Genomic DNA, 21,250 nt, shown 5'->3' with positions numbered 1-21,250 from the left:
GAGCAGTCTGAATGTCAGTTAAAGTACTGGTTAAGACGACATGCCCGCTAGCCTTTTGAGTGATGGTGCAGAAGTTTCAAAGATCCCCATTACTTTTATAATAAATTCACCTATTGCTGAAGGTATTCTCCCTGATAATTTTAAACAAGCTAGGGTTAAACCTTAACATAAGAAAGGCAGAACCGTGGATGTAGGTAATTATAGGCCAGTGAGTATTTTAAGTATTGTTTCAAAAATTCTAGAGAGGGCTGTATATACTCAACTTGAATCTTACTTGGTTACAAATAATATTATGTATGATCACCAATCAGGTTTTAGAAAATCATACTCTACTGATTGTTGTCTAATTAATATCCTTGATACTATTAAAATGAATACTTCTAAAGGCCTGTACATAGGGATGATAATGCTAAACCTCCGGAAGGCATTCGTAACTCTCAGTCACGCCTTTCTATTCGGGAAGCTAGAGTTAATGGGTGTTCGGTCAATTCCATGGTTTAAGTCATACCTGACGGCTAGAAGCCAAATAGTTAACATAGGTAGAACAACTTCAACCCCTCTTCCAGTCACTTGTGGGGTGCCCCAGGGTAGTATACTGGGCCCTCTGCTTTTTTATGTTACGATAATGACAAAGTCACTAGCATTAATACTGATTGTAAACTTATATTGTACGCTGATGACAGCACAATATTGTTTAGCCATAAGGATCCTGATTGTATACCAAACTTGGTAATGCTTTAAAAAGCTGGTATATAATAAGTTATCCTTGCACTTGGGCAAAATTGAATATATTCTTTTCGGCCCAAAACGAAATTTAAGTTAGCAAGGGTCTACAAAAATCACTTGTAATGGTCATAAGATAAATAGTACTAAACAGCTAAGGCTTAATCACATGCATAAAGTCTATTATAAGACATGTCCTTCATATCTTAGGGAAAACTTTGTTAATAGCTCTAGAGCAACCAAGTGATTTAATTTAATTTTACCTTTTGTCCATAATAATGAGACTGAAACTCTCTCCCTGACAATATTAAAGGTGTAAACAATATTGTTAGGTTCAAACAATTAGTGAAATAGCACCTTCTTAAAACAACAAGTATCACACAGTAAATGTGACTTTTTATTTTACTAATACTATGTTGCAATAATAATCTATGATAACAATGTTAAATTGCGATATTATGCATATTGAAGGGGCCTTTTCACATTTTGGCAAACTGACAAAATTGAAAAAAAGTTGTTTCAGATTCGCCAATTTTCGTATTAGTTATGATATTTGTGAGGAAACAGTAAACCTGAACATTTACCACGTTCTAATAAATCCATTATATACATCTGTTGACGATTTATAAACCTGAAAATTATAAAGCGTTGCAACGCGAAACGATTGAATAATTTGGAGAGTTCTGTTGTTGTCGTTTAATTTTGTGAAACTACGAAGATTGCTTATATATTATTAAATACGTTCGTTATACATACTTGGCAGGATGGCCAAGCGGTCTAATTGGTTTTTACTACAAGACTCCAGGGGTCACTGGTTCGAGCCCTACAGAGGTTTACTTTTTTTTTCTTTTTAAAATTTTATTATTGATTTTTTACTGGAGCTTCTTAGATCCAATGTTTACATTTATCAATATAAAGCATTTTATGATACACTTCAGAATATGCCAACATCTGTAAAAAGGCCCCTTTAAGATGAACGCATACTTTTAATAATCCCGTTTTGTACCAAAATCTTAATTGTTAATTGTTAATGTTTCTTTTGTTCATATGGTTATGATTCACTTTGCTTTTCAGTGTGTGTTTTATGGATCTCTTTGGAAATAAGCTTTCAGCTTAAAGGGTTATCCATAGGTCCTTAGCATTCATGCTCATATAAACCTACTTCAGTTACAAAACTTTCCTTTTGTTTTAAGTATGCATACAGTAAAAGCGTTTTCTTTGATGCTCTTAAACTGTAAAAATTACTAATCAGCCTAGTCTTAATTCTTTGAAATCTGTGATATATTCTATGTGATATATTCTATGTCTTATGTGCCATATATTTGTATGAGCTATTGACCTTAAATGTAAATAAACATGAACAAAACAAGATTATTGTTATTGTGGTAATGTTTCATTTATTTTCGATGAAAAAATTGTAAAAATACATTAATTCAAATTAGATGTTTGTATAAAGTGCTAATGCAGTATTTGTGCAACAACTCTGAAGTTTATTATAATGAATCAAACAGCAATGTTCTGAGACACTTCTCTACATCCTATCATTATAAAGGGAGATAAAACTTGAAATATTTCGTTATATACTTGTCGTGTGGCATACAGCCCCTTTTGTTTTGATCACACTTGCGGAGAAATCCTGTACTCATACCCTACAGTTGATGTGTAATAAGTTAACATTTAATACGTTTTTACATTATCGACTTTAATTTTATTGTGTTCAGTGAATGCAATATTTTCATAGTCGGAAGCATAAACACGTGTTAATATTATTTCTGCAAAGCATTTTTTTATTTCATATCATCTATAACTTCAGATTTATAGTAGAAATGTGAAGATGAATCCAACAGATCTCTTGAACTTCAGGACTAGTAAAATTATAAAATGGTTAATTAAACCTTAAAAAAAATCGTTAATTGCAACTAGCTATTTCAAAAAATGTAAAAAGCAGCTGCATAAATTGATCGCTGGCATGATTTCAGCTCAAGCGACTAATATGTTCGTTTGTTCTGATGTAACTATCGATAAACATGAAATACTAAGAACAAATTACGAGATCAGTGCATACAGGTGTCTGTCATGCGGTTGGAGCAAGATGGCAGCGTTGTTCGGAAGTAAGCTTTTAAACTTGATTTAAATTGTATAAATCGCCTATATTTATAGCAAATAATGTGTGTATGAATGATTTTATTTCCTTATCTACACCTACTTGAATGTGACTCCTGAAAACGCAGTCAAGAAATGCGCTTGCTTATTGTCATCTGAATAACGAAAACTACAGCAGTGTGTGAAATCCTATTGATTGCTAAGCACAGCCGGGAAAACAATTACACTTTCCAACAGCTTTGCCATCAATTTTTAATTTGTATGCCCATCGCTTTCAACAATGTAATTACTAAATAGTATTCCAAACTATGTCACGTAACCACCTGATTTGATATTAAAAACAGTGTTTTATATTGAAAAACAACTATGTATACTCAGTATATTTAATAAACGTACTGGATTTCAATTCAAAAACAGTCGTCTTAAATTACAAATATAGCATTGGCATCGACTGACTTTCAGTATTTCATCTGTAATTGGCAATTTTCCATAAATATCAAACTAATTAGCAACGTTTTCTCTCCACATAATGAGTTTGGAGTTTCATAATTCCTATATTATATGCTAGATGTATGCTGTTTCGCTTTAATATTGTTAAATTCTGAATGTGGACACTATGTATTCTTACGGAAACGTATGGATTACTTGTTTATGTAATGTATCTTTCTTTGAGGTTATATGTGTTTTGTATTTAATTCAAACACATGCTGTTATTGTATATTCGTGTAAATGGCGGCGATGAGCTTTATATGATCAAAAGTCAAAATAAGCTATTCTTATATGCTTTGTTCTGTGAAATGCAAATTAATCTTGACTAACTCAAAAACATATAATAATTTTTGTTGTTTTTTGCTTGGTCAATTTTCCGAAGATTTTGATAAAAAGAACATATGAAATCTCTGAGAAAAAAACATTCTTCGAACAAACCCATGTCTTTGTCATACGCTTACGTTAAATATTTCTATTATTTGCTTTTATTCATTCTTGATGGTGAATATTTTCTGTGGAATATCACTGGAAATGTTTTTACCCAGTTAATATTTCGTCAGCGTCAAGGAAACCCTTGCACTTCTGATAAAGGTACTGTACGTTGTTTTGTTATCAAATGTTGCTTTTCAGACGGTTTTACTTAGACACCAAAATTCGTCACAGGACAATACATTTCGTGACTTGTCCATGGGTTCTCTAACCTACAATATCGAATTTCCACCAAACGTTCAAGTCTGAAGTATTATATCAAACATCTTAAACAATCCATGAATTTAAGATCAGACGAAAATGAATGAGAAAGTGAAGATTCGTGGATTTATACGTTCGTATCTGCGTCAATTGGAATTGCATGCATCGGGTTCTTTTTAATCAATTTATGTAAACTAAACAGATTTGTAATAAAAAAAGAACAACGTTCGGTTAAACCGTAAACGATAACTTATGCGTTTCCACACACTTGTCAAATAGTGGTTATATTTGAAGTACTTTTAATTAAAATAGATTTTAACATTTAAAACGTGATTTGTATTTTAAATGACGCATACTGTTTTAGAATTTTGCCAAAACAGATCTGATTATCTGTTACCGTGCACACTATCGTTTTACCTGCTTACAGACCCAGATTATGAATGTTATGTTTATAAGCTGTTTGGGTGTGCACTCTACATACTGGAATGTAGCAGACTAGATTTCTCGAGTAATGGTTTTTATACGCGTAAGTGCATGCGTTAATGTGTATCGTACCTATATATTTTTAATATAATTACATAGTTGTACTGATGTATACTTTAAGTCGTATGATCTGATTAAATATGAAAACTAGTCTAAATTAGGAGAGTGTATCTTACACGGAAAAGTCGCCTATATATATGGGTTAATAATATATTGCCTACATGAGCAAATGAATTTGACACGCTGATTGTAATTTAAAGTTTGTTAGAAAATGTATACTTTGAACATATAAAACTAAGTACATTTTTTAAGTTATGGACACCAGATTTGTATGTTCCGGTTGATAACTTGCTTTTTGTTTCAAGCGACTCTAGGTGTGTACTGCGTTTATTAATGTTCATATACATTATTAAAACAGATTTTTAGAAGTGCCGATTCAGCCATTCCAGAACGTGTTTTACTACTTTGATTACGTACACCGAGATCACGTTTGCCCTAGACACGATATGTTTTATATTAAATCATCTGACACTGGTTTCCGTTTAGATGAAAGATGTTAATAGATTTAAGAAGTCTATTCAATTAAGGGGCAATTTAAAGCAAATAAATCGAGTTGATTACAAGTTCAAATGAAGCAGCTGTTATAAATTGCAAACGTTGATAGTTGGTTTCATTTCAGCTAAGGCGATCAATCTGGGAGCTGTTTCATACGATCGTACGACAATTTTAACTTACGAGAGAATTTTGTAATCTTTATAAGTAGACGAACTAGCTCGCCATGCTCGTCAAATATATACGGCGCTTGAGATGTCAATGTAATCAATTAAGTACTGAAAATTTATAATCATATGATATGGACTTTATTCAATTATGTATCTTCGAAAAATGTATCGCATCGTTAATGTTTACTACGATGTTTATTGAAGCGGTCTCCTGTTCGTTGGCTCTGATGTAACTATCGATTTACAATAAATGCACAATATAGAAACATACAACTTCTATGAATACATATATATGAATTGAAAACAGATTACATTATTTTTCGGATTTAAGCAGTAATTTAGGAATAACATGCACGGATTATTTTAGGACTTAAGAAGAACGAGTATAAATAATAATTGATTTGGTATTAAACGTTTGTTATATTTGTTATACTTAATTAAAATTGAATCTCATTTTTATTTAGATATTTTCTATGATTCAAAATGACAAACATAAAGGTTGTAAAGAATATGATGTTGCAAATTAAACGCAAGTTTATTTCTGAAATCTTCGTATAAGCCCATTTGATACTAAGCTTTGAGTTCTTATTACTGTTTATAGAATATGTAAAGCAGCTATCTAATGTTCTAAGTATCTATATTTATATAATAGCCTCTGCGTGTGCGTGTCAATAATTTTCCAAATTTCAATATAAAGCGGCATAAAACACTAACATCTTTAACATCAGGCAACGCTTTTGTAATTTCGATTTAGACAACAGCCGTGTGTAAAATAAAATAGGTTTCTATGCGCATGCTGGGAAAATGAATTGCATTTAAACATATTTAATGCATTTTGTTAAATTCATGTTCAACTGTGCTTACATAAGCATATAGCCAGTAACTCAGTAAGTTCAAATAAGTATAGTAACTACTTGATTGAATATATGGACACCACATTTTTGGGATTAAGGTGCTTAATCGAAAACAGTCATTATTTATGTAAATGTTAGTTCTAAATCATGTATGCATACACATTTCATTCACTTAAAGCTTAAACTGTGTGTTTTGGAATCCGCTACCTCATTTAGTTTGCAGCACATGATACAGTAAACACGAGCTGAATATTAAAATACAATACAAACTTAGTACAAGTACAGTTTTTAAAACTGCACAAATGTACGGAAACCACAAACAAATCTGCTGCAGAATATGACACATAAGGGACATGGAATGCCAAAAGAACGCAGTAAAAGCGAATTGGGGCCGCACACCACTCATATGGAGTACTGCATGAAGTTAACAACGCTTTAAATGTCTGCATACGGTGCCAAAGACAGTTGATAGTTCTACCTATGTTTAAATTCTGAACTGTACTTAACAATGGATATAGACGTGGTGCCCTTGTGGGTTAAATTAGTGTTCATCGTGTCATGTTCATTTCCATTGGTCTTGGCTTATCTCGATAACATGGTAAGCTTCTAATGGCAATTATCATATTTCATTTTTATTTTTGTTTTTATTTGTATATTAGAAATATATTATATACTACCTTTTATTGCACTTTTGTACTTTTAAGTGTGAGTGTTACAACGCCGAGGTTATTATTTAGCCGGTTTCCACTGTGATAGTATATAACATTGTGTATACCAAACATAAAACGTACATAGCCATTAGATAATAGTTGAATTCAATTAAAAATGTAAATAGCTTGTCGAAATACACTTTGCAATTGGTAATACATATGCATCCAATCATTGTCTAATGAGATTATTTTGGGGGCTTAAATATTGTTTCTAAGGTTCTATGTTCAAAACAAAGCCCGTGCAACTAGTTAAGTTTATGTGATATAAATTAATATGAACAGAGAGAGCGTGTATGATATATTGTTAATGTTAAATGTGAAAGCACTTGGAACTTCTTTTCTCTAATATAAACTTAAGCTGAATCCATCTAGACCTCTCGAATAAGAGGTCATAAAAATACCGTAAAGAGAACATTGCTGTTTCAGCGCTAACTATTTCGAGCTGTTAAATGTAATAAAGCAGCTGTAATATAATTTCAAATGTCGTTTGCTTGTTTCATTTTAGAGACCAATATGTTCGTTTGTCCTAAGGTTACTATCGATTTACAATAATACCATACAGAAGAGATCAGAACATTCGTGATGATTATGTACGTTCAAATAATTATTGGATGTGTTAAGTAATCATGGAATAAATAGAAAACGGATTGCACGAGTAACTGGCCTAATACGTTTGTAGTATTAAATGTTGTTTAACTATGACACGTTATCATATATGTCTATTTATCAACGTAGCAAAAACAGAAATTATACAAATATACGATATTGACAACCTGTAATGTCTTTTGCGTGTAGCATGTATTGTCTTTATTACTTGTTATTAACCTGGCTAACGAATTGGGAACGCACAAGAACATATGTACAGCTTGAACATTTTATTAAATATGATATATTACACGTCGATTATCATTATGAAAGAATAGTATGTGCAAGAATATAATGTTCAATAAATAAAAAGTAATATCCCTTAATATGCGTTTGAATAATTGATTTTTATCTAAATACACATGTTGCGAACGTATTAAACAACCCTCATTACTCTTGCATAATGACTTTTGATACAGGCAAACAGTAGTGGGAGAAAGAAAATCCTATTGATTTCTAAGCAAATGTAAGCGTAAACAATGTACAACAGTTCCAACAGCTTGGCTGTAAATGTATGTCATCCATTTTTAATGTTTATTACCGGTGCTAACACAAACCTAGTGTCTCAATACCATTGAAAATGTGTCACGCAATAATTTGTTTGGATATTGTAAACAAACATGGTGCAATATTACCAAACGTAAAACAGTGGAAACTTTCTGAAATTAACATACTTTATCTATAACAATCATGTTTAATAATATAACTAATAGTATTGTAACATGCAAATTAATGCCGAATATATTTTTATGTATTGAAAATATTGTACTCATTCGTAATAATGATTTAAAGTTACACAATTATTTGGAGTATTTACAATGATATAATAAACTCAAGACCTTTCAACATTAACAACAAACTAATATAGCTTCAGCAATAATTTCGCAATACCGTGCAAACATTATCTGAAAATGAAAATAAAAACGGAACAAACCTCTTACATTCCAACAGAGTTTGAGAACTCCTAACCAAACCAAAACCATAGCTTGTTTTGCTTAATAGACAAGCAAGTGACATGAATTGAAAACCAAACCCACACTTAGTGCAGTGAGAACGTGTTACGCTCGAACATTACTTCTCTGGCACATGCAGTTACGAACATTATAATTGTCTACACATATTACAGTATGACAGTGCATGGTATGTGTGTGATAATTCGAATGGGTGCTTAACAATGGATATAGAAGTGGTGCTAAAATGGTTTGAATGGTCGTTCCTCGTGTCAAGTGATTTCTCATGCATACTGTGTGATCTCCATAACATGGTATGGATGCCAATGGTACTTTGTTCATAACTATTTTCTTATATATTATGAACATATTGCCCAAATAGTAGCACATGTATATTAGATAAAGGATACATTCAATGCAAATACAAACGATGATTGTTGCATTGAATTAATATTTCGTGTATCGAGCAAAAGAACTGCGATGTAACTTCGTTACTTCGTTTTACATTAACGGTTTTAAATACATATTAAATGTAAAATACAAGTTTAGATTTATTTAAATATAATCAGCCGTTATATTTTCTTCATAAAATTCTGATGAATGTGTTTAAAAGTGAACGTAGTTAATTTGTAAGAACAAATGCACATATTATATATGTTCAATAAACAAAAGATCATATTGCATAATTTGCGTTTTAAAAAAATCTTTTTTTTGCAAATACACATGTAACGAACGTATTGTACAACAGTCATTCCTCTTGCATTATGACTTTTTGATACAGGAGATAGTAGTGGGTGAAAATCCTTTTGTTTTTTTAAGCAAATGTAAGCGCAAACAATGTACAACAGTTCCAACAGCTTGACTGTAACTGTATGTCATCCATTTTTAATGTTTATTACCGGTGCTTACACCAACATTGTGTCTCAATAGCATTCAAAATTAATTTAATGTAAGTTAATTTATAAGAAAATTTTAACTTCGTTGTTGCACTAATCCATTTCCAATAACACTATCGAGTTAATTATTTCTAGCGTTTAAAGCACTCACACATGTGTTATATTAACTCTCTGTTCTAAATTAACAAGACGCTCAGGAATCGCTCACATTTTGCTGACGAATGTTATTTCAACAGGTAAATATAACTTGAGAGTCAAAGACATATCTCCTGGTATCACATCTGGCTTGTCAGACGGATTAAATGTGGGTTCAACAGTGGGTTACGCACTTTTGTTTCGGCATCAATTTAGGAATCTCATGGATTTTCTCTCTATCAAATCATTAATATATTTTAATATAAAAACGTACCAGATACATTAAACAGACGTAAACGATTCGATACCTCACATGAACAGAGAAGAAACTTTAAATTATACAGAAATAGTGTGCACATCAAATGGTATTTAGTTTAAAAAAAACAACAGAAATGTATTACAGTCTAAGAACACTAACAACGTAATAGTTGATCTTTTAATTTAAATAGACAAATAAAGTCTGCAGTTTCTTGTATACACACCAATATTTTGTATACTATGCATGAAGCCACATTTAATAACACCTTTATTCATATACACTCAAACAGTCAATAAAAAGAAACACTCTGTTACATAAACACTTGACTTTTGGAAAAAAAAATTGGTATGTTTTAATGTAATATGAACACGACGCATGATCATGTAAATACTGGATATTTCATTTAAGCGACAGTAAACAGTTAATTGTCGCTATTTATTAATATGTAATATTTCGTCAATGTAAAATATTTACTTACTTTAAACAATAAATTCGTTATATATTGAATGTTTTTAAGAATATTTTTTAACAAACGTTGTTGCTCTTTGAGGTAATTCAATGTTGCCTAGATTTAATTTCGAGCGAATGTATTTCTAGTTCAAACTAACACTTGATTCATGTTCGAATTTTTCTTTAAATACTACCATGCAAAATATATTTACTGTATCTTCTCAATAATTAAGATACACATATCGCTGAATAATCATATTCCACCAGGTAAGCATTGCGTCAGCATGAAGGAAAACAAAAACGACCTGCAGCCAGACATTTGTTTGTACTTTTGCTATTAAATCTTGCTTGTTGTTAGAAGAATTATTTTGACATTCTACGCTTAAATGAGTTGTGCATAGTGGCATCCATAGGAATCACATGCATCTGGCTTCTTTAGAGAATTTCCTAAAATAAAACACATACATATAGATTCTAAAACGAAACTTCTATGTATTTTGTTGGCGTATAGCGCAAATGATAAATGTCGAACAGTGCCAGTTAACATCGAATGCGATGCTAACTTCAATGTTTTTAAATTAGTATATGCTAACATCTTATTCGTTGCAGGTATTTAATTGATTGTAATAACGACGTATGTATGTACAGTAAGAAAGTATTAATGAATTAATTTGCTGTGGCCGATTAATACGTTTCGTTATTTTGCATCTAGGTTCACAAACATACAACGGAATATAATAAAGATACAATCTAATAAATCTATACAGGCTGCCCTATTTGTCTCAAAATAGATCTATCTATCAACCTTAGATCAATTAAGTCGGTCATTTATTTCAATTTATTAAGTAGCACAATGTATAGCTGATGGTGGACGTATTGATGAAAACAAATTATTAATAAATAGAGCCAAGTGTAATAGACATCTTGTTAAATAAACGTCAACTGATGACCATTCTCAATTGACGTGTTACTGATAAAAACATTCCGATGAAAGAGAACACTTTCTGTTTACGTGTATAACATAAGTCTGGTTATATCGTCAATGTCAACCGTGTTGAAAACTGAACATGTTTCGTAGGTAGGCCTAATAATAGACGGCTTATTTGAAACGCTCTCGAGTCCGTTTACTGGGACTAGAACCAGTACTTGGTGTCTTTGGGGGAGATCTAAAGAACGCTCCCGCAGTAGGGGTCGAACCTGTGACCTCCCAGTCGCTAGGCGGTCACCATATTCAGTACGCCACGGCTTCGTGATTAAAAATATCGCTTTGCCTTACAATTATAATATTTTAACTGATCTTATCATGCCTTTTGAAAAGTCCATACGTTACAATTTCAATAAACTCACGAACAAACGGCGGTCATATCCCACGATCAAATGAGAAAAATATTCATTTAAGGTATCATCCTCGGGTAATATACTTTTAGAACACTTTATAATAATATATTCAACATGTGCTTTGGACGTTACACCATGTTATTTTTAATCGTATGTATTCCAATATCGTTAATACTACGGCATAAGAATATACTGTTGTAATACAGATCGTTAAAGCCAATATTTAAAATGTCGCTCCAAAAATCGATAGACATTTAGTCTATTTAGTAGTTCCTATATAAAAAAGAAAACGGGACCTTGTATTACTAACACATTTTTAACCCAAACGATACAATCAAGAATTTCGAGGGATTAAGTGTTAATTGACTTTCACACTTGAAATATGCAGTGAAATTATAAACGAGACTATCTGGAAATTCTCACATATCGCATCATAATTTATTTCGCCTGTTAAATAATGTCAGCGCTAAGGTAGCTAATGAACGACAACCATACGGATGCTTGTTATGTTTATATAAAAAATGTATATGTCAGAGGGATTCATTGGATACTTGACAATACGAGGATATGTGAATGTATTATATGATATGCAAATGAGAATTTTATTTATTTTGAACCACATGCGTCAAGTTATGATGGATTATGCTAATGACATTTCAAGGGGTGTTACCTTGCAGTCGTTTTGTCTTTACCGGTGGTTTGTTCAGGTTACCAAACGTTTGCTATATTGCTATATTTGCTATACGATTGCTATATCAGAGGTATACATGTCCAATGTATAAGTGTATTTGCAACGGGAGAACATGCACTGGGTACTTTATATAGTAATATGACTTGAAGATCATTTCAAGAGACTACTTGTATTAAAGACCATTTAAATGGAACAATAGTCATGAAAACAATTGATTCGCGAACAATATCGAGCTACTCAAAAATGTTGATTGCTGGTGTCAATGCAGCTAGGCGGGCGATATGTTCGTTGGTCCTGATGTAACTATTGATTTTCAATACAACACTGATATTAACAACACGAGTTCTGTACATGCATACGAGATTAATTTCGTTAGAGAAAGATCCCATGATTATTCGGACTAGCAAAGTTATCTGGAAATATTTGAAAACACGGATTTCATGTATACTAGAGACTGGGTATAGGTGTGTTATATGAGATTTTGTTTAAATTTAATATAGCACAGACACTAAACAATTGGCTACGAATGCAGATTTTTAGCGCGGTAGTGCAAGCGGAGATTGTTAACATGTTTGCTAGTATTTGTAATTTTTGGTATTGTTTTGCTGTCTTCTTGACAAGTAAATAAGCTGTCTAACGCGGTGCAGTCATGTATAAAATCAAATACAAAATTTAATTCATTTTTGTCGTTAAATTTTCAGAAATCTTTGCATTTGAAAATCGATAACTAACTGCTATTACCAAATAAGTTTCACTGCATTATGTACTTCTATCTCTCTGAATTTAAGCACTGTTAACGACAGGCAAGTATAAATGATAAACACTTTTAACGAAATCCGTCTTGTACACTACGATATAATAATACACTAGCATAGCACTAACGTGCACTAGATACCTATATTGATATATATATATATATATGAAAAGATAACAGATACAATGTATCCAGTACATATGCATGTTATTATTTTACAATTTATACAGACATAAAATGAACTTAAAGACCAGACATTTCTCTTGCAAAATGGGTTTTCGATACAGGCAAACAGACCTGTGAGAAAATCCTATCGATTGCTAAGCAAAGGCCAGCAAAAACAACTTTTTACTGAATTTCCAAGAGCTTGACTGTGACGGTGTGCCATCCATTTTTATCGTCATGGCTGCGCTTACAATAACCAAGTGACTCAATAGCATTAAAAAATGTGTCACGAACCAAATTTGATTGGATACATGAACAAATATTGAGTAACAGCGGAATGGAATTACCGCCATGGATCAAAAGCAGTCATGGTTAATGTAGACCTCATGCAGGCATTTTTCATTTTCCGAACGTATTTGATATGTTTTTGAGTGATTTTACTGTTGGGAACTTTTACTTAATAACTCGATAATGTTAATTATTTGTTCCTAAATTTATTGATCTTGAAAGAACTATAACTTATAAATATTACCAGTACAATTATAAATTATCGTTGAACTATGTACTTAATGTTTTTACTTGTAATAGATAGTTTGCAAATCAGGGTATAGCATATCTGAATTAAAAATATATAAAATAAGGACCAAACATTTTACATTGTATTATAATTAGAAAAGTTATTAGAAAAAGGGATGGGTCATGAAGTGCCGAATGAACAAGTCAGTTAAAAAAAAGCAAGCTAGTCTAACAAATTCTTTCTCTGTCACAGGAAGCTACAACATTGTAAATGTCAACATACGTTCCAGTATGACGGTTCATAACATGTTTATGTGATAATTCGGAACGGTGCTCAAAATGGATATAGACGTGGTGCTCAAATATGTCGAATGTGTGTTCGTTCTTTCATGGACGTTTCCATGGACATGGGGTGATCTTAACAACATGGTAAGACTGTGATGGTTTAATTGTTTATAAATACGTCTTTTAGTTTGTGTACTTCAAAATTGTATATACTAGCTGGTGTTTGTGACAGGTATATTCATAGAATTAATGAGATGTATTGTCTGTTATAACACTTACCATTTGTACCAAGAACAGAAGAACTGATGTGTCTTGATAGTTTTTGTTTATAAGCCCATACAATGTCAATGCAAATTGCGTTTTGGATGAAATTGTCGCATTAAACGTTATTCATATATATGTCCGTTCATAAACGTCGGTTGAGTTTAACATGGATCATGTTTAATTGGTGTAAGACCAACAGTATTAAATACAAATTAAATGTAAGATGTACATCATAATTAATAATTATTCTGTCTTTATAATTCATATTTAACTTCCAAAGATACTGTGTAAAAAATAAATAATTTATAAGAAAAATGTAATGTGACCCGTACTACGTTATTTTCACTAACACTTTTCCTGTAAGCACTATCCGATTAAGCATTTTTCGTATTTCTTACACTTACGAATATGTTATAGTAACTTGAATTAAACTAATCAGACGCTGTGGATTGCTCACATTTTGCCGAATCATGTTATTTCACCAGGTAAGTATTGCGCCAACGTCAAAGCAACTATTGCACTGCTGCCAAACCCATGTGTTTGTACTCTTGTTATCAAACTGGCTTGACAAGTGAATAGAATATTGGCTCAACGGCGTGAGTAACACATTTATATATGCATCCATCAGAATACGATACCGGGTCTCAGTCAGATAATTACATATATATTGCGATTCACACGTTACATCTTTATACGTGTATATAAAGAAACGTATTCTTCAAGTCAAAATACCCCTTCGTTTTTTTTCTAGATATCAACCTTTGCTAAACATTTAGTAAAAGATCATTAAATTAAAAATTGAGGCAATATGAAGGCAGTTTATAGTGATCATACAATCGTAATTGTGTGGAAAATTGAATTAAACGATTCTAAGGAACACCTTTATGTTTATATATTCCAAATGTCATTAATCGAATAAACATAGTACATGAACTCTACATTTTTTCTTTACGAAAATTAGTAATTACCTAATTGACTATTTCACGATGTATTTGATATAATATGTACAATCAAATTTATGAACATAATAAATCATTTATCAAAATTAATCGAGCTTTTATAAGCCATTGTTACCCCAAAATCAATACAGATTTATTGTAATACGTTTATATGATACAAGTAAATGCAAATATATTCGTTTCTACCTACATCGATGGAAAAATAATTAAAGCACAACGACAATAATAAAACATGGCATACACATTTATATATCAACCTACGTCAAAGACTTTTTAATAAATCGACAAAATACGAGTCCAATTATTAACATTTTCATCAATGCTATAGACTAGTATTATATAACGTATGAAACATGTTGAAATTACGCATACAAGATTTATACAATTTTACCCTCTGGTAACTTTTTGTAAATTCCGAAAAAAGATTAAGGATACGTGTTCTTAATGTTATGTTAAGTAATTGCACGGTTCTAACACAAAAAACTACCATAATTAAAAGAAGCCAAGTTGTTGTAAGTAAGTTAGCTGTTTTGATACGATTTCATAAACATTTTTCCTCTTGTGGTAACACTACACTGTACTTTAAAGAAAAGGGCAATACTTATCTCACTATTGTTGACCTTTGGATTCACGGTCAGGTATTCACACATCTCTTTAAGTATATTTTCACTAATGTCGTTCTTAAAGGAAAATTCCGATCAAATTTTCTATAAGATGTTCAATCCTATATGAAAACAAATGGCTACGATATTATTTTATTTAGCAATATTTTGAAATTTCGAACATTTAAATTAAAGAAATCCTTAATATGAATTTTTTAGAAATTCGAGGACTTTTTTTAATTAAATGTATTTCCTTCAAATTTCCTTCATGAGCTTTGTGGACCCCGTTCCATATTTGGTTTACATATCATAGGTAAAATGTCCTCGAATTATTCATAAACAGCTAGCTTATGTTGCATGAAATCGTATATTATAAGAATAGTTAAACTTCATGGACAAAATGCGCAAAATGAAATAATAAAGCTGCATTTTGGGTTCGAAATAACGCATTATTATGCTTCAATCGAGGGAATGACACACAATGACGATTTCCCAAACCATTAATTTCAGAGTCAGTTTAGATATCTGTATCTGTCTCATCACATCAGAATACGCAATATCAAAACAAGAGTTGGAATCAGACATCGATAGTGCTTCTATTTTCAACCGTTTTCAGTCAAATATCCCGTAGGTATTCTTGTTAATTGATTTCTTAAGAGAAGTGTAAAATCAATCTTTGGAAACATGAGCCTACTTTTTGCAAACAGTGGTCAGTGATCGCCATATAATAGTCTTGTATTACGGCAGTGACCTATGTATTTGGAATTCCAAAAGCGCGATGTGGGTAGTACAGAAATAGAAGTTCACTTTTTTAGACTGTAAAAATACAATTTTATTTTATCAAAAAAGATACGACAGCGCCTATGGTGAGAAGTTACTGATCTATGGTCTAAAAAAAACTAACTAAAGATATTTGCATACTTTATTTTATTTTTCCTTTTTCTCCCTCAATTGCTTCAGAATTTATAGACTTAGAACTTGTTTGCAAAGATTAAATAATACAACACCATCATTAGTCCAGACTTCTTCTTTCATGCTTACCAAGACCTAAGTAAATTATTTTCAAGGTTAATGTTAAGTCACTCAAGCACGTGACTTATTTTATGTGCAAACTCCAGAATGATCACACATCGTTGAATAATTGTTATTGCTCAGAATAAATACTATTTTCGACGTCAACAAAAAAAACGGAGCCAACAGTTTTGCATTATTATTGCTATTAAAAAATTAATGTTTCTGTCATGCATGTTAATTTGACACCACAAATACATATGACAACACAATGGAAATATTGTGCATCCCTAATCGATATAGTGATGAATATAAAATATTAAAGTACGTATCATTGAACGCAGGGGTATGTGAAAGGAATCTGGAACTTAGCATATGTCACTGGCGTAAGTACACTTATACGATTTCGGGCTAAAAATAATGTTATTTTGGTAATGATACATACTTGTTCTTGAAATGGTAATTCATAGTTTCACAATCTGGAGTTTGCAATACGTACACGAATAAAAACATATTTAATTACATAACAACCATACGTTAAAACGCTATTTACATACATACTTAACTATATGATCATGTTCATGTGGCTATATATAAAACTGCATACATAAGTATTGTTTCATTACGTAAATTAGATATTTTCCATGAGGTCGGTCCTGCTAATCGTACAGATGAACGATTCGCGTAAATGTTTGGTACATGTACACATTTATTTGCATTCGATTTTCCTTCGACCATTTTAAATAAAAAATCGCTATTCGCTGTCAATCATGGTAAAGGCTTTTGGTAGAAGAAATCGTGTCATGCATTTTTTTGGTCCAAGTCTATACACAGTGTGATCAGTACATCGTTTCAATAGTATAAGACTCTCGGAAATATAACTTGTTTCTGTATGTTGAACCTAAAATCGCTTAAGGTCAACGTGCATCAGTTATTCTGAACGTATGTTTGAATAGTACAGGGATACAACTTATTAAATACATGTATGGAAAATCACAAATAAAGAGTGTGGTGCAATATCACAAAGAAAACTACAAAACACCATTAATAATTCCGAATGGACATCATAACATTTCCTGCAATGTAAGCCTAGAATTTGTTCGTCAATTTTTAATACGATGATCTCTGATCGACTATTCTCCGCAAATTAATAATAATGTTTTGTATTTAAGTCTTTAAAAACATGGGAATGCATTTATTCAATAGCTGTTATTATTGCAGTTGATTGTTTGCGGAAGCTATTAGCAAATTATCAAACTATGTTTAATATTATATTTTACATCGAGTAACGTACTTAAAGATGGGCAATCGTTGTGATTGATGTTCAAGATATTTTATTTTGAATTTACATTATGTAAGCATATGTGTGTTAATAATAAGGCACAGATTGTCACTGATGAAAAATCGGTATGTATTATTTTGGTTCATTTTTTTTATCATGAACTAAATGCACCCAAGTTAATTGGACCAAAGATCCACATAAAGGATTTGAATTTGTCTTTTATTGACGTCTGTATTGGTATTCTTTCTGATATCAAATAGAAAAGTCTCATAGGAAGTAATGTATATCGATTTCCATACAGCATTGGTTCATGGTGAGATGAGTCTAAAGAAACATGTGTCTAATTTGGTAGGACAGCTTTCAGCTGCCGTCACAGCATAGTCGCGTTTTACAGCAGTCGGATGCTTGTTTAATATTCTTCGCCAGGAAATCTTGATTAGTTTCTATTACTTATGCTGTCTTATAGATATAAAAAAAAAAACTGGATGTGTGCTTCTTGTTCGAGATGCATTTGCTATGTACCTCATTCAAATCGCTTTTATATAGAAATACAATACGTAACTTGAATTTAAGTCTGGTACTGGCTTGTGCTAGTCATTCAATAGAAGTACGTTCCAACAACTGATATACGTGGCTATAGAATAACAATGTGTACCTTGCAAGCTATTACATTAGTAATTATGTATGTATTATAATTGTTTTTATGATATAAAGCTTCCATAAGAATCCATCCAAGAGAAATGTTTTCTTATCAGAAACTATCACATGTAACATTGTCCCTTTCCTTATTGTGCACAGGCTAGTTCAGACAGAACAATGGTTTGGATACATAAAATATATTATGATAACTTATACAGAACAACCGAACTCGTCAAACAAACGACTCACATCGAAGATCAATGTTTGGCAAACAATTAAATCTGTTAAAGCTTAGATCATAAACGCATTCCTTCATTTTACAAGGGGCCATTCAAATAATCAGAAAAATTCAAAGTTATTGAACATATCATGATATCTACGTATAGATAGAAATAAAAACACAGGCAGCAGGATCATATAAAAAAAAATGCCCCCCCCCAAGGACCATACCCCCCCCCCCGAGCTTACCCCAGGGGTTCCAGATTGTTAAATGTACGCCTATTGTGTATGGTTTTACTTTTCAACAACGAATATTGACAAAAATACATAGTTTAAAAAAATAACCCTCGTATAGGTATTATATATACACAAGGTATGAAACGCACTATATGCCTATTGCTGAAAGATTGTGGAACACTGGACGTGACCTTTTTCATCGAAAACACACATGTTCCCATGCAGTTGCCGGACAAAGGCAACTGGATTTAATAAATGACATTAAAAGCTACTTAATTACACACCTTACCGATCATCTCTTCGGCAAATAACCTTAATATTCAATTAAAATCAACTTTCTCCCTATATGTCTGTGTTTTGCTGTCATATTTTGTCGATTGAATGCTCGGTTCTTAAACGCCATATCATTGGCCAACACAATGAGAACAACCAACCAGATGACGCGTTATAAAATTAAAATGGTGTACATGTGTAGATGAAACACCGAGTGACATATAGCGAAAAAGTCGAATTTAATTGAATATTAAAGTTATTAGCCGAGCAGGAGATCGGTTAGTAGTGTAATCTCGTTGCTTTTACTGTCTTTTAACGAATCCAGTTGCATTTTGTCGGCAACTGCATGGGAACATGTGTGTTTTCGATGAAAAAGGTCACGTCCAGTGTTCCACAATCTTTCAGCAATAGGCATATAGTGCGTTTCATACCTTGTGTATATATAATACCTTTAAGAGGGGTATTTTTTTTTAACTGTTATTTTTTGTCAATATTCGTTGTTGGAAAGTTAAACCATACACAATAGGTGTACATTCAACAATCTGGAACCCCTGGGGTAAGCTTGGTGGTTGGTATGGTCCGGGGGGCAATTTTTTTTATGATACTGCTGCCTGTGAATAAAAATATACGTTAATGTAAACACAATTGTAAATGAATTGAATCTATCACTACTTGTGAAAACTCATATTACCATATTATAACCACTATTAACATAATTATTAAGTGGTTAAACATATTATATATAGGTAGATCAAACATGTATTTACACTGCATATATATCACTAACTAAATACACAAATACATTACTATAGTGTATATGACTGTTTCTGGTTCATCACAGAAGTAATTATCAGTTAAGGTAAATTTAAGAAACATTACATATGTAAACGGGGTCGAATTCCAGAAACACCTTAAGTTAAATTGTATTCTTATCCTTAAATTGGGAAATTTTCTTTAGTGTTTCATTTCATATCGCAATAGATTGGCATCAAGATATACATTTAAATAACATCATTATGCTAATGTTATTTTAGGAATACCAAAAAAGAAAACAGGTGTTTCCTTATTTAGTTAAGAAATACAAAACATTGTAATTTTGAATTTAAGTGAAATTATTTAAGAAATGACTTAAGATGTTTCTGGGATACCACCCCAGGTCGTTAGCATTAAGGGAATATGATGATCACCGTTTTCGTATGGTTGAACAATTCAAAACAAAACGTTGCAATAAAGCTAGTTCCACTATAATGGCCAGCAATAAAAGTATTTGAAACACATATTCAAGTATTTAGATCACTCTAATTTCTCATTAAAATAAATCAACAGTCAATGACAGCGTGGAATATTTCGCGCGATCTGAGACAAATACATGCATATTCTATATACACTTCTGGAAGGGTAAACAGATCTTGTACTGTCTGTAATTGTCAATATCAGACAATCATTACATATTTCAACCGATTTCATGGATTTGTTGCATTTCAAGCATTGCAGAAAATATTTATGGGTATGCGTTGATTTTGCACTCGATATTTTGTAGCAAATATGTTTAATATTTCATTTGCGACAGAATTTTTCATAATTTGCTCACGAAGCATGTATATCTTAGACATGTTCAATTTATGTTAAATTTATATTTCATATTGACAAACTCATTAGTAATGATTGGCCACACTTTAAAACGCAACAAATACATGTTTGTCATGTGACGCATAAAATCGAATCATATGATGATCCGTTTCAAAATATCATCGAAGTATGCCATAAAGTCAATCATGTAATGTGCAAATGTGAATCATATGATAGCCAACAGCAAATAAAGTGATGTGCAAAGGTAAATGATAAATGTAGCCAAAGTATTGTATGTGATGCGGAGAAACATTTTGTGTGATGCACACAAAAGAAT

General features: G+C 31.8%; 1 protein-coding gene across 2 annotated transcripts in view; it reads left to right on the top strand.

The window, feature by feature from the left end:
- Positions 1–6,327: 6,327 nt before the first annotated feature.
- Positions 6,328–21,250, top strand: part of LOC127834476 (matrix metalloproteinase-16-like) — a 50,461-nt gene continuing 35,538 nt past the window's right edge. Inside the window, exon 1 of one of the 2 annotated variants that reach the window (XM_052360342.1) lies at positions 6,328–6,662. In XM_052360342.1, coding sequence (XP_052216302.1) covers positions 6,573–6,662 — 90 coding nt within the window. In that variant the 5' untranslated portion in view covers positions 6,328–6,572. Of the gene's footprint in view, positions 6,663–13,714; positions 14,003–21,250 lie in introns of those variants that run through there. The other variant, XM_052360343.1, reaches the window with a different exon arrangement.

Source organism: Dreissena polymorpha, chromosome 6 (genome assembly GCF_020536995.1).
Source record: "Dreissena polymorpha isolate Duluth1 chromosome 6, UMN_Dpol_1.0, whole genome shotgun sequence".
Taxonomy (NCBI): Eukaryota; Metazoa; Mollusca; class Bivalvia; order Myida; family Dreissenidae; genus Dreissena; species Dreissena polymorpha.
Note: the sequence above shows the minus strand (reverse complement) of the source record. Positions and strands in the feature narration are given on the sequence as shown.